A 14,183-nucleotide genomic window follows, 5' to 3' on the forward strand; every position below is an offset into this window, starting at 1 on the left:
ACAATTCAACCGCCGATTGTAGCGCAGTAGTAGGCCTATAGCCTTCCAGAAACTTAACAAACACAAAAGCATCAAGCAAAGAAACTGCCAACTTTTGTCATTGCTCTCCCCTTCTCAGAAGTTCTTGGTGTCATTTTTCCTACGGATCTTTAGCCCAGGCAGAAACAGTATCTGAAAGTCCCGCCCACTTCGGAGGTCACAATATTGTTCTGGCCCTCCTATGTTACGAGACTTGTTGACAGGAACAAAGAAATAGATTGTGATGGAAATACCGTTAAACAAAAACGCCAACCCACTCCAGCAATTAATAAACACGTTTTTAGTCTGGCGTTGCTTATGAGGTCTCTTTTACAGCGTTCGTTAACAAAAAAACAATGTGTAGTTTTCCTTTTTGGCAATATTTTCTTTCTAATTTTACTCTTTTGCGCCATCTAACAAAGCAATTATTTTTAAATAAAGCTTAGCGTACCCCTACAGTGCACGCAACTGTCGAAACAAAGATATTTAGATTGGTGCAGCTTACCTTTGCGCGTCAGTGGTCTGCAGTAGCGCTGACAGGGGGTACTTTTGGACTCGAAAAACGTAAAAAAAACAACCGTGTATTCTTTGGAAATAGTATGTTTTTTTAAACGTGTCTTGAGGTATAGCCCGAGGAAAACATTGGCACTGGGCTCAAATTATCCTTTCAACGGCTCTATGTCACACTGTCATCTTAAATGACTTGCTATTCCATGGCAAGTTATTTAGCAGGCTAATTTTCTTAGAAATGACAGGTCACTAAACCAGGGACGGATCAAGCAAGTAGCATTAGGAGGGTACGATTTCAGCAAAACAGAATGATGTGTAGGATTACATTTATAGGCTATGATCTTGCAAATACACCGCGAATAAAGTGACTTTTCTGTGTTTCAGGGGTGGGATTGTTCCAATCGCTCCCCTTTGGGTCCACCCCATTACTAGCATTGGCATCATCATTCATAGCAGTGATCTTTTGTTTCTTTGCAATTGTGCGTGGCCGAATAATAAGAACGTGACTGTGTCTTTGACAAGACGAAGTGCATAACGATAAAGACGAATATTGGTTTCGTTATCTTCCTCTTAATCCGCTCAACCGTGCACCAACGCCAATGCGGAGTGACACCTTCCTCCGAGTATAAAGCTGATGAAGAAACCGCCTCCAGGAAGAAGCCTCAGGTGGGCGATTCCAACAAAACAGAATGATGTAAAGGCTACATTAATCTGACGTGCCATTACACCTTGAATAAAGTTAATTTTCTGTGTTTTAGGAGGGGGAGTGACGATCGTCCCATTTGCCCTCTTCCGGGACCCGCCACTGACCGTGTCAGATTGTACTTTGCATCAGTCCGCCCCGTCAAGTAAGTGGCTACTTAACTCAAGATCACGCAGCACTGGTCCGGCTCTCTGTGTGCGCGCTTGAGCAACGCATTCTCGGGACTGCCCTCCATTCAGCGGCATCTGGTGGATGGAATAATTCCCCGGCAACAACAATCGGAAACTTCACTCTGTCAAGCTCAGTAACCGGGCCTGCGTCAGTGGTTCAAAGCCTCTACAAATGTGTGAAACCGCAAGAATCACGCTTTCATCACATCACCGAGATTGACAGAGTGAAGTTTCCTATAGTTGAAGTCTTGTTGCCAGGAAATTATTCCATCTATTAGATGCCGCTGAATGGAGAGCAGTAGCCTACTTAACGTGCGTTGCTCAAGCGCACACCCCGAGAGTCGAACAAGCGCCGCTTAATCTTGAAGCTTCTTCGTTCACGAAATCACGCGCTAACCAACTGAGCTATCGGGGCGGACAAGATATGCGTGTGTTGAATGATAAGAAAAGACTGGCTCCTCACTGACAGCATTTCAGGTGACATCGCCAATCTGCGGTGGTTAAAAGGGTAGGCCGTCTAACCTGAAGGCTCAAACGAACATAGCTCAGTTCAACTTGAAAATGCAGAAAACGCACGCCAGTTAGAACGAGGTCGTGTATTGAACGCGCCCGCCACCTAGCGGAAGTAAAACTCAACCCGGAACGTAATCGACAAGATAATTTCTGTGAGAAACTTTTTTTACCGTGTGAGGTACGTGGGGCACTGACAGCACAAATGACCAAAATTACAAGCGAAAATCAAGCAGTTAACCAAAGTGTACAACCACCACACTTGCAGTTGATCCACGCATGTAAGTAGTTTACAATAAACAGATTTCAAAGATTTATCTTAAACAATCATCCACACAGCAAAATCCGTCATTTTTACATTGATTTTATGATCACTGTAATAATGACGGATTTTGCTGTCTGGGAAACAATTGAAAGTACAAGGATCTATACAGATGTTAAGAGCAAAACAACAATACGCAAAAGATGTCACAAATCGAGAGCTAAACGCAACCGTGTCAAAATTAATATATTAAGTTCCTCTTTTTGCTAATTAGTCAGTTTTGTTGATGACTTATCTTGTTTCTTTTTCTCTCTCAGTGCACAGTATTGGAATTAGAAATGTACAATATGCTACAGTCTACTGTGGACTACAACTTCGGTCAAACAGTACGTTACCATCCCATCACCTGGTGGTGCGCAGTGGTTCTTAAAGGGATCCCCGAGGTCCCCCAAAGGAATGGTGTTTGCTCATTTATCATGCATCTTTTTTCTATGTTGAGCAGATAAGGGGAGCCCAAGCCAATATATTTAGGATAAGAGTTTTCCGGGTGTGGAAAGGTGAAGAACTGCTGCTCTAGTCCTACACAACAGCGCTTTTGAAAAATAACCTTATCACATTTCACCCACAGTTGTGTCATGAAGAGTGAGCTCGTGTGGTGCTGCATGGTGGTTTTAGGAAAAAGAACCAAATTTGGAAACAGATACTTTGTTGATTGATACGGTTTGCTTAAACAAACCAGCATAGAATGTAATGTGTTCGTATGAACACTGGAAGGAAATGAATACTTCAAAATCAGAGGTTGATTTAAGGGACAAAGTTACAAACAGCCTTACAGCTTCATTTGCTTGAGAGCATATCGACGCTATGAGTGAAAGTCAGAAACACAGAGTCACAAGGAGAACACATTAGTACAATTACATGACACACCGATGCTTTGTCGTGGAAACAATTTTGCTTCCACCGGATAACAATTTATAGAACAGTTTCGGAAAGTTTTCGAAAAGACAAAAATGAATTTCATAATAGTAGAACTCGGTTAATCCGGATTCGATTTGACCGGCGATTCCATCCGGATTAGGCGAAGATCCGGATTAACCCATGACGGTTCTATCAAGACTTGTTCATTTGTACTTCCAGTTTTATCCGGATTAGGCAAAGATCCGGATTAACCGAATCCGGATTAACCGAGTTCTACTGATATTTCGAAGCAAAGTGATGTATCAAAAACTATGTTCGAAATCAACAGACTTTGCGCATGCTAACATAACTACCGGCGTACAGTTTTCTTTAGAAGACAGGAAAAAAAACAATACAATTTATGTAAAACATAAGTCTTTAGATACACAGAATCATAGTATTTTAGCATAATATACAATTGCGGTCTTTGGAGACATCACGCAGAATTCACACAAAGGAATTTTTGCGATGTCTTTTCGAGAAGCAACGCAGTAAAAACGTATCGGGTAAAAAATGCTTAAAATGGCAGAAAAAACGTAGAACATGCCACTCCGCAAAAGTGACCTTCCAACTGTACGAGTAAAAAGTGAACAAGCTGTCGAATCCTTGTAACCACGTAGACATAAAAACAACGCAAAACTTTTACTCATTATAAGCGACGAGGCGGTCTGGTTGATCCGCATCTTTCTTGGCACTCTGGTCGTTCTCATACTCCTTTGATCCTTGAGGAGATCGGATGTAGTCAGGACGTTTTTTTGATCTTACAACCTCCTCATCGATGCAGACACCGATGATATCGCTCCCAGGAACATCGTACATGGGATCAAGGAGCAATGCCTCCTGAAGAGCCACACATTTTGCTTCAGTTTTAGAGAAGCGTTGAAAACCTAATTAACACTACAGTACAAATTCCGGGTTTTTATATATAATAAGGATTTGGGTTAGAGTTCACTTTGTTTGATCACTTGGTTTAATATATTTTAACAATTTTTTTTACTTGTTTGTTATGTAGTTATGTACAAAGACTTTTTTGCGTGAAATTTCACTTTTTTACTTCTCCATTGATCGTGGAACTTTGGGTCCACTTTCAAGCAATGGATGTCGAACAGAGACATTAGAACAAAGAAACAGCGACAGGTGCGAGGAGGGCCACACGTCCCTGGAAACTTCAGACAGCAAAATTCGTCATTTTTACATTGATTCAACGTCTACAGACTGGAAAATGACAAGAAACAATTCTTTGATTGTCCTTCCACTGAAAGCTCTGGCACTACTCGAAGCATTAGAAATAAATACAAAGCCACTGTGAACACTGAACATGCTTTTTTTCCGATTTGAATATTTATATTAAGTGTCCTGTCAAAGACACAGCCCATGCTCATAAGCGGTGGCGAACCGGCGCCCTTTGGAGTGCCATGCCAGGGTTCTCACCACTTGGCGATGAATACGACGAGCAAACTAATGCGAGAAGACTAACCATGATGGAACGGAGACCACGCGCACCAGTCTTCCTCTCCAAGGCAACATCCGCAATGGCTTTGAGTGCTCCTGGAGTAATGGCGAGATCAGCTTTGTCCATGTTGAATAATGCCTGCGGGTGATCGAAGTATTAGCTAACAGGAATGATAATGATAAAAATAAATCGTAGAGTAAAAAGTATAGAGTAAGTAGAGTAAATAAATCAAAAATTAGAAAATTAAAACATCTCTCCCTCACAGGTAAAATTGAAGGGAAGCGTGCCCAAGGTAGACAAAGATTAACTTACTTAAACCAACAAACCGACAAAAACCAACACCAACATACACCTAATACACACAGCAAACAACAGAGAATCTTGGAAACTTTACATGCAAGAGGCAGTCAATGCTTGGAATCAAGTGCGACAATAAAAGAAGAGTAAATGATTAAAAGCAATGGTAACAGAATAGACGAAAATAGCTATACGTTTACTCAAATATCAAACAGCAAAAACATCTACTTCTAAGAACGTATTTATAAGCTCCTCATTTGAAGTGAAAATTACGCAAAGTAAAACTACACTTCACTGCTTGCTGTGTTGATTATTTAGAGACAATCGAGACCACAATGACACTGTGGTTTTGAGGCTACTAACCAAACAGCAAAATCCGATTCAACGTAGAAAAGACGTTGAACCAATTCAAAAATGACGAATTTTGCTGTCTGGGTATTTTGGCCTGGTTGTACCTGAAACTGGGGAACCACCGCGTTACGGGGTTCGGTTAGAATCTGCATCAAATGCTCGGTTGAGAGGCTGTGCAAGGACACAGTGATGGGGAGACGGCCGACGAACTCCGGGATCATTCCAAACGACACAAGATCCCTAGAGGAAGAAAGTTTGTTATCTTTGTGTCAAAGCTGATCACATTTGTGCATCAAGACATCAAGTCTTGGCCTCAAATGGCTAAATTAATCTGTTTACATCGTTTCAGGGTCTATTGACGTTGATGTCATGCAAAAATAAATCTGTTTTATCATCTGATATATTTTTTGGTTCTTAACCGTTTGTTTTTGTCCCAGGGAAATCCCCAGGTTGTTCACAGTGACATTCCCAGACAGCAAATTAGCCGCATTTTATATGGATTCAATGTCTGCAGACGATTGATTTGCTGTCTGGGTTGTTTGAGCATCTTCGTCGTAAATAAAGCAAAGCATACCTCGCCTCTGTGTGTATGAGCAATTCGTCTCTTTCTTTATTTTCCTCAGTAGCTGAGCGCAGTTCCTGTTGGTTGAAACCCATCGTTTGGTCTTTCTTCTCCGACTCGACGTTTTTCGCAACGTTTTGCGTGAATCCTAGCCCCTAAAAATGTAGCACAATACGGAGTGTTATCGATTAAGCTTGCCAATCAATACCAGCATATCTTGTAATGAAACAAAGAAATGGATTGATATTATTGCGAATTATCAAATTATACGTGCTGAAGGAAATTCTTGTCATCGGCGATATAAGTTAGAAAACAACAAATGATATCGACAACCTCGTTATAAACAAAGTTTATTGAATTAAAAGATATCTAGTAATGATTTTTATCGCTTGGCGGCTATATCGTTCAGCTTTGTGACACATATTGAAAGGATTTGAGCCAAAAACATTGGCTTGGCTAATCGGCAACAACCCAGACAGTAAATCAAGCTATTTTTTACATTGATTCAACGTCTGCAGCCTGCAATGTAAAAAGTGGCTGATTTGCTGTCTGCTACCAACCAACCTTGTCGTTAACTCGTCGGCTGACAAACTTCTCCAGACCGTTGAAGGCACCGGAAGCTACAAAGAGAATGTTGGTGGTATCCACGGCAACCGATTCTCCTCTCAACTTCCGGGAATTTCGTTCCGGAACGTTAACAGTGGTTCCTTCTAGCATCTTCAACAGTCCCTGAAAATAAGTTCCGGTCATTAGCTGGTCATGTTGATAAATGTTCCCGCTCAATCGCTTGCCTTCCGTGTTGAAGTTCCGGATTGGATTCCTGTCTTAATCAGCTGACAACCAACGATCTGGTGGTTGTAAGCAGCAGTAGGCTACATTGACACGAGAGGCATATTTACATGATATGTTGCAGTGTGTAAAGTGCAGGAGAGCCAAAAAGAATGCAAACATCAACAATCTGAAACGTGACCGAAACTAACTGCGTGACTTAAATTTTCTTCGCACAAATGACGGCAGTTTCAAAGCAATTACATAAAAGCCTGAAACGAGAAGAAATGCTGTTGAGGCAGGCGCATGAGACAATGCAGTTAGGTCGTGCCAACAATGCAAAATCTTTCATTTTTACATTGATTCAACATCTGCAGACGTTGAATGATTGTAAAAATGATGGATTTTGATATTTGCATGGTGGTTATAACTTCCACGTTGTGCGTAATCCCCACTATACGACATTACTCCGACAACTCCAGTTCATTTCAACCCTTCTCTTTGGAATCTAATGCCTGGGCTCATGAATACAGCTTGTATGACGAACGAAGTAGGCGGGTTATTGAAATTTGGCGGCATCACAATCAATAAGAACACCAAACCGCGTTTTACTTTCAAAGGACGTTCTTGCATATCACAGCCAACCAAACAAACCTAAATGGCAGTTGGATGAATTCGGAATTTCACAAAACGTTTCAGAATTTTAACAAAAAAATCGTAGCCTGGCGCTAGAGTGGAAGCCCAGTCTGTAAAATGGTTCCTTTATTACATTGGTTCAGTGTCTGCAGGCGTGGAATTAATATAAAATAGATCAATTGTGCAAACTGGGAAAAATTTTTAGCTTCTACTGAGGTGCTTGAAGTCATCTAGTGCTTGAAAGTCTATACTCTGAGGTGTTTTTAATGTAAACAACAACTTCTTTCTAAGCGAGGCTGGTATCATCTATTGGTTAAGCAGTGGTTTCCGCTGCATTCACACAAAAAGTAAACGGCCCAGGCGATGTCAACATATGTTGAAATACCACTACTGATGAACAACATTTCTTTTTCTCTGGTTCATATGTTTTTCACATTTTCTAGAAGTTAAAGGTTACCCAGTGAAGTCACAACACAAGCAATTGCCTAAGGCGTTCCCACAACTAACCAAGAGTAAGCAAAACAAGTACGTTGAACAGGAACCATCAGTTTTGGGTTACGTCATTTTGACTTGGTGTCTCCAGTTAGACATACCTTCACGAAGTGTTACAAAACTAATTATATAACATCTTGTCATGGTCTGGTGAGTCTTCTCATTAGAAATAAACAGTTTCTTTTGTGTCCTCAGTTCATTTGGCGGGATTTAAATCTTTAACTTTGCAGACGGAAGCTTGAATTGGTTTGCAAAGTTAGACAATTTATTGTTTAAGCTTAACATTGAGTTTTTACGTTGATTCAATGGTCAGTAGAGATTTGCTTCATGTAGGCAGCTAAGTGGTGAGACTTTCTGTCTCAGTATTCGCACCCAACCACACGAAGCTCTTGCAATCAGAGTTGAAGAGAGTTTGTTTCTCGGCCAAGCATTTTGTTTGAGCTGGTTGGGTGCATACAGACTGGCCATGTCTTCGCTGGCAGAGATTATGGTTATTATCGCTGCCACTAGTATTGGTCAATCGCGTAAAAATAATTTGTTGAAGGACAAAAAAGAAAATGCTGCGAGGTGGTATGGGATAGGAAGAGAGGAAGAAAATTATCCCACAATAGACTTGAAGAAAAGTGGAAAAAACAAGGAAGTCGAAAAAGAAGTGAAAACAACATGTTAAGGATGAGATAGACAAGGTCGGACGAATAAAGGATGAAGAAAGAGATGTAAAATAAAATAAATTGGGGAAGAGAAGTGAAGACTATCACTACCGGATACTTGAAGAAAATCGGAGTACCAGACTTACTGTACCAGGTTCTGGTGACCACTGACCAAACAAGACATACCTGCTGAACTCCTTCCCCACCTACGTCACGTAGTTGGTGGATGCCCGGGACACTGCTGATCTTGTCAACTTCATCCAGAAAGACAATTCCTACGCAACAGATAAAGAAAACATTAAACATACACAGCACAAAAGATTAGAATAGAATTCATTGCACGACAAATAGGCTACGCTGTGATTATTGCCGTGTTCTAACTTGTTGCTTTAAACTAAAGTAATGATGTTAATTTTATACATTGTTTTCTTATTTCATTACATTTCCAAAGTGCAATGAGCATAGCTATAATTGAGCTACTTGAAAATGAAAAACGTTATCAAAAGTGACAGTGGGGACGAAAGCAAGTACCTCCACGTGGTCGTCCCCGCAAGTACCGACTCTGGGAAACTAAACTTGCTACAACTGTCGCTATAAAGTTATCATGCGGAAGAACAATCATCAGAATGGCACTCCCAGACCAAGCACAGCGCCCTTGTCAGGGCGAACAGCACCAGCTGTTGTAGGTCAAGGAGTGACCATTCTGCAACTAAATGTTGAAGGCATCACCAACGCTAAACTAGACATCATTACACAGCTTGCCCACAACAACGATGCAGCGATGATCATCATCCAGGAAAAGTGACAGTTGTTGTAAAACGTTGTTTGGGTCCTTTGATCCTCGGCGGCAGTAAGCACTGGGCTGATTACTGTATTATTTACATTTTTTGTTGTCTTTCTTCTGGTCAAAGAGTTTGTTTGAAGGTAAACCTATTTTATTGATACTAAAATAATATTAACCACAAAACAGAAACTCGTTCAAATAAGCAGCTGTCGTCACGCAAACCTTGCTGTGCTTTATCCACATTCCCCCCGGCTTCCTGGAGTAATTTCGCTATAACGGATTCAATATCTTCGCCAACATATCCAGCTTGTGTCAGTGTTGTGCAATCGCAAATTGCAAAGGGAACATCCAGACATTTGGCCAATGTTTGAGCTAACAAAGTCTTCCCTGAATCAAATAAACAAGATTTTGTTTGAACCATCCCTTTCCCAACCCACGACAAGATGGGTGAAGTGTCGTAAAACAAACAGCATTGTGAAGTGTCGACTTTTGTTTTCAAACAAACGGTGCACATCATAAACAACAAAAACTTGCAGCACATAAGTACTTCATACCCACACAGTGAAACAGTATTTTTTACATTCATTTAACGTCTGCAGATGTTAAATAAATGTAAAAAACTTCTGATTTGTTTTCTGGGTAAAAACTAGACATTTGCTCGTCTGTGGCAAATAATTTGACATGGTATTTTTAGGTTTGTGACAATCTATTTAAAAGTAATATATCTGAAAACAAATGACCTGTTAAAGTTCTGCTTACTAATCGTACACTGCAACCATAATATATTATTATACAGTAATCCTTCGTTTGAATAACGCTTGAGCATTAATGAATAACTATTTACGTGTAAAAAGTCCAAGGTTCAGTAGAGAATCGCCTAAAGTAATCATACTTGAAACCGCTGCATAGACGCGCTATCCCAGCAACCAGTGTATTGGCAGTGGACTTATCCGTTACCCACCTGATCCGGTAGGTCCCAGCATTAAAATGTTGCTCTTTTCCAAGACAACAACTTCGTTGTTATCATCGAGTGAGATCTTTTCTTTCGCGTCTTTGTCGTCCATCAGTAACGGAGAGCCGCCAATGGTCATCTGAGGTCGGGAGCCTTGTGTTGAAGCGTGGGAAAGCCCCGCAATATGCATGACGTCTGAAAGTGCAAGCCAGTCAATTCGACGCTCAAACCGATCACAAGCAAGGTAGGTAAGCAAAACACTATATTTTGTACAAGGGCCATTGACTCGCCTTGAGCGCAACAATCAACAATGATTTGTTATTGCTTGTCAATGTTGGGAAGGTATTTATTATTAATCAGAACTGCACCGTGTGCGAAGTGTGTAATACATATCCCAGACAGCAAAAACAGTCCATTTTTGCTTCGTCTGTAGACGTTGAATCAATGTAAAAAACGACTGATTTTCTGACTGGGACAGTTTGGAACGTGTGCAAATACGTTGCCGCACAATTTGATGATGTGTTGATAGCCACGAACTCCGTTGACTTGTTGTCGACGTTGCCAAAATGAGTCATTCGGTGTTGAACCTGATGCCGTCAGTGAATAGCTTTGAACGACGACCCAGAAGCAAAAGTTGTTCTTTAAGCATTGTTTCAACGTCATCAAACGTTGTGAGATGACAACTTTTATTATCTGGGGTATCAATGCCGAATTTACAAAGAACCAAGTCAGCAAATCAGTCGTTTTTTTACATCAAGTCCTGCAGACGTCAAACAAACGACTGATTTGCTGACTGGAAACTTTGATGAGTTGTTTACTTTTTACAATAGGGTTTTCGCAGGTGACAGAATTATTGAAAACATTCTGTACCTCTGGACGAATATACGTGTTGAGATCTCTCCATTTCGGTTTGAGGAACTTGTCTTCGAGGCATATTCTTAAAGATCCTTTTATAATGGTTATACACGGCGACAGACAGTACTTTCTTGGCATGGCCTTGACCCACAACATATTTGTCAAGATATTCACAAATCTGCCCATTACAAATACACAATTAAACAATTGCAAAGCTTAAGAAATGACGGATTGTGAGAATTTTTAATTCATCCTCAAATTGAGAAAGCCTCTTTAGACGCTTGATGCTGACAGTTTTGCAAGCTTACAGAGGCTTTAAATCACTGACAATGACCTGGTCACCGAGATTGACAGAGTAAAGCTTCCACTTGTTGTTGAAATGCTGTTGTCTGTTATTCCATCCAGTATGTGCTGCTGAATGGAGACGAGATCTGTGCTCGAAATGCGTCACTCAAGCACATATCCCACTATCCCAAGAAGTGAAACAAGATTTTATTATCTTGGATGCCCAACTGAGCTGTTGGAGAGTGGACATGTGCTATTACAACTACATACCAAAAAGGGTTTAAAAACTTTAAATATACTAGTGTGATTACTGATTAGCCTATTAAAATAAACTACAACCCAATCAAAACTTTAAAAGCCTAAAGTGTAGATACTACACTCGTGTTCAACAAACGTTTCCAAATCTAAAGCGTCTTCATCCTCAGTGCAATTGAATATATATGACAATATACAGTATACGCCACTGAACTTCTATAATTATTTCTATTAATATGCGATCTTCATGTTAATAACACTGAAGATGAAAACAGTTAAGTTATCAAAACGTTTGCTGAACATGAGTTTATTATCGACGTTTTCGGTTATATATATATTTTTTTATTAGAATGACAAGGCATTCTAAACATTTTGCTCTAAACTGTAATCAATCCAAAACAAGTGATCTGCTCTTACTTTTTTTGGAGGAGGAGGCGGTCGCTGATCCCACATTGATTCTGAAGGTTTTTCAGAGGTCACTTCTTCTTCGGTTGTTGCTACATAAAGATTACCGCATTGTTTGCATTGTAGGAATGATGAAGGGCCTGAAATGAATAAAAATGGATCAAAAGATGCATTTTCGCTTGGTATCTTTACAACTGTGAAAGAACAAGATCCCAACAATTATAAGCGATATGCAAACAACACAAAGGAAGATGCACACATGAGCATGTGCAGACAGAACCATGAAATAACATGCAAACATTTTGCAACAATGTTTATTTGACTACTGTATTTTAAAAACTATTAATGCAATCTGCACTGGCGACCCCACTGGAAGTGAGAATATAGCCAAAAGATTACCATAGTGCACCAGTACTGTAAGCAGTAAATCTCTTAACTGGCTCAGTGAAAGAAAAGCATTGAATTCCTTTAGTATGATACCGTATTAAAGATAAGGGATCATAGTTTATATATATACAAGGAAATTTCTATAAATGGTATGTTTAAAAACCGAAAAAAATAAACCTTTGTTAACATGAAAGTTCTCAAATATGCTGTTCTACTTACACTCCGTATCTAACTTTGTACAAGGCAATCCACATGCTATGCAATTGTTGAAGCCACTGTGACCAGAACCAGACTGTCCACCACTTGCCCCTTGTTTTCTGCTGCTGGATCCACCTTTTGATGTGCTCCCACTTTTCGATCCTGAGTCGGATGCAAGCATCGTAATGTTTTCCCCCAACTCATTTGATTGATTTCCTGTTTTCTTTTGGTTTACTTCCTTAGCAGTACTACCACAATCACTATTTTTTGTGGAGGCGTGGTTTGATTCAATATCTATCTGGCTTGATTTTGTTTCTTCTTGTTCACTACTGGAAGTATTTTTTGCTTGCTTTGATTTACTGCCGTTGGGTTTTGATTGTTCATCATCATTGCCTTTATCAGTTCCATAAAATGCAAGGTTCATTGAGTTTAAAGGAATATTGTTCGTAAACACTTTTGTGGCATTTTGAGGGATATTTGAAAGTTTTGAATTTGAAAAGGTTGAATATGGCGACAAGTATTTTCGTTTTGATAAACTTTCAGTAGATTTAACCGGAGGTGACAAAAGACCTGAAAAAAATTATACTCTGTAACTAATACTGCATTTTTATTAAGACATAGACATGCTTAAGTCTTTAAAAAGCATTATAATGATATGTTAAATTTATTAATATCAACATTGATATACATAATTTAAACTATAAATTTGACTGCATATATGTAACTACCAACAAACATTGTAATATTACTATTTGTTAAACAATACGTTTAAAACCATGCAGTGGTTTCTAGAAGAGTCTGCAGACAACAAAACTTGGCAATTATAAGCATCCGAAAAAATGCAAACAGCCAATAATAAGATTAAGCTGATCAAAAAATAACTGATTCTATTCTCCTTAGGCTAGGCTATGAGAAAATGCATTTCCACATTCAAACAAGAAAATAATTATAATATTTGGCATAGAACAAGCAAACACATTTCAAAATTCCAATACAAACGACATCACTGAAGGATCATGAAAAGTCTTTCTTTGAATTTACCAATCAATTATAAGGATGCGTATTGCGTAGAGCAAAAAAAAAATCAAACAAGTAGAGAGGGTTACACAAAATTGTTAAAGTCAAGTTTGTTATTGAGCTAAACTTGAACTTGCTTATTCAGTTTCATTTGTTTAATGAGATTTTAACTGTATTATCGAGCTTGTGTGGTGAAAGCTCTATAATAAACTTAAATTTTTCAATTTAGTGTAGTACTCTCTACATTTGCATTTAAGCTAGCAGTTGGTATTCACAGTATAACAAATGAAATCACCCATTCCGCTTAGTCTGTGTTGAGTAGAGGCAGAAAGAGTTGCAAGCTTATTGACTTGGGAATGAAGATAACATCGTGCTGATGCCGCCATGGTTTTCCAAGCTGTTGATCCTAACCCATCAAAACAAACTAAATAACTACACAAACGCTCTGCTTCTTATAACGGGGCTTTCAGTTTTTTCATTGTTTACAACAAACAATACATAAATCTATACGGTATATACCAAAAATACAAGTTGTAATATTATAATTTGATTATTTTTTTATTTCAAACATGGCAATTGGCAAGGTTTGAATTTTTTTGCTATGCAGCAGCAAATTGAAGCGGGTAACTTTCATTTCAAGATTAATAAGCTAGTGACAAAGTGGAAAATTGATGTTTACAATATTGTTTGCTTCTAAGCTGAGTTA

The 14,183-nt window shown here is 39.3% G+C and overlaps 1 protein-coding gene across 1 annotated transcript; it reads right to left on the reverse strand.

Annotated features, from left to right (window-relative positions):
• Positions 1-1,978: 1,978 nt before the first annotated feature.
• LOC145768538 (ATP-dependent clpX-like chaperone, mitochondrial) lies at positions 1,979-13,976 on the reverse strand. Its single transcript, XM_082580047.1, has 12 exons — positions 13,773-13,976; positions 12,482-13,030; positions 11,888-12,015; positions 10,946-11,108; positions 10,085-10,270; positions 9,346-9,510; positions 8,526-8,614; positions 6,358-6,522; positions 5,806-5,948; positions 5,336-5,471; positions 4,608-4,721; positions 1,979-3,970 (listed from the first exon to the last, which is right to left on the reverse strand). Exons 1-12 carry the CDS (start codon positions 13,861-13,863, stop codon positions 3,773-3,775), a joined length of 2,127 nt encoding a protein of 708 aa, XP_082436173.1. The 5' UTR covers positions 13,864-13,976; the 3' UTR covers positions 1,979-3,772.
• Between the last annotated feature and the right edge of the window lie 207 nt (positions 13,977-14,183).

This window comes from Aplidium turbinatum, chromosome 4, assembly GCF_918807975.1.
Source record: "Aplidium turbinatum chromosome 4, kaAplTurb1.1, whole genome shotgun sequence".
Taxonomy (NCBI): Eukaryota; Metazoa; Chordata; class Ascidiacea; order Aplousobranchia; family Polyclinidae; genus Aplidium; species Aplidium turbinatum.

Excerpts from the sequence above, each read along its gene's own strand:
- LOC145768538 (XM_082580047.1), bottom strand. The coding sequence starts at position 13,863 with ATGGCGGCATCAGCACGATGTTATCTTCATTCCCAAGTCAATAAGCTT. Across the intron at positions 10,271-10,945 it reads ACACGTATATTCGTCCAGAG|ACGTCATGCATATTGCGGGG; the intron begins GTACAGAATGTT and ends TTGCACTTTCAG. Across the intron at positions 9,511-10,084 it reads GCTGGGACCTACCGGATCAG|GGAAGACTTTGTTAGCTCAA; the intron begins GTGGGTAACGGA and ends TATTTGATTCAG.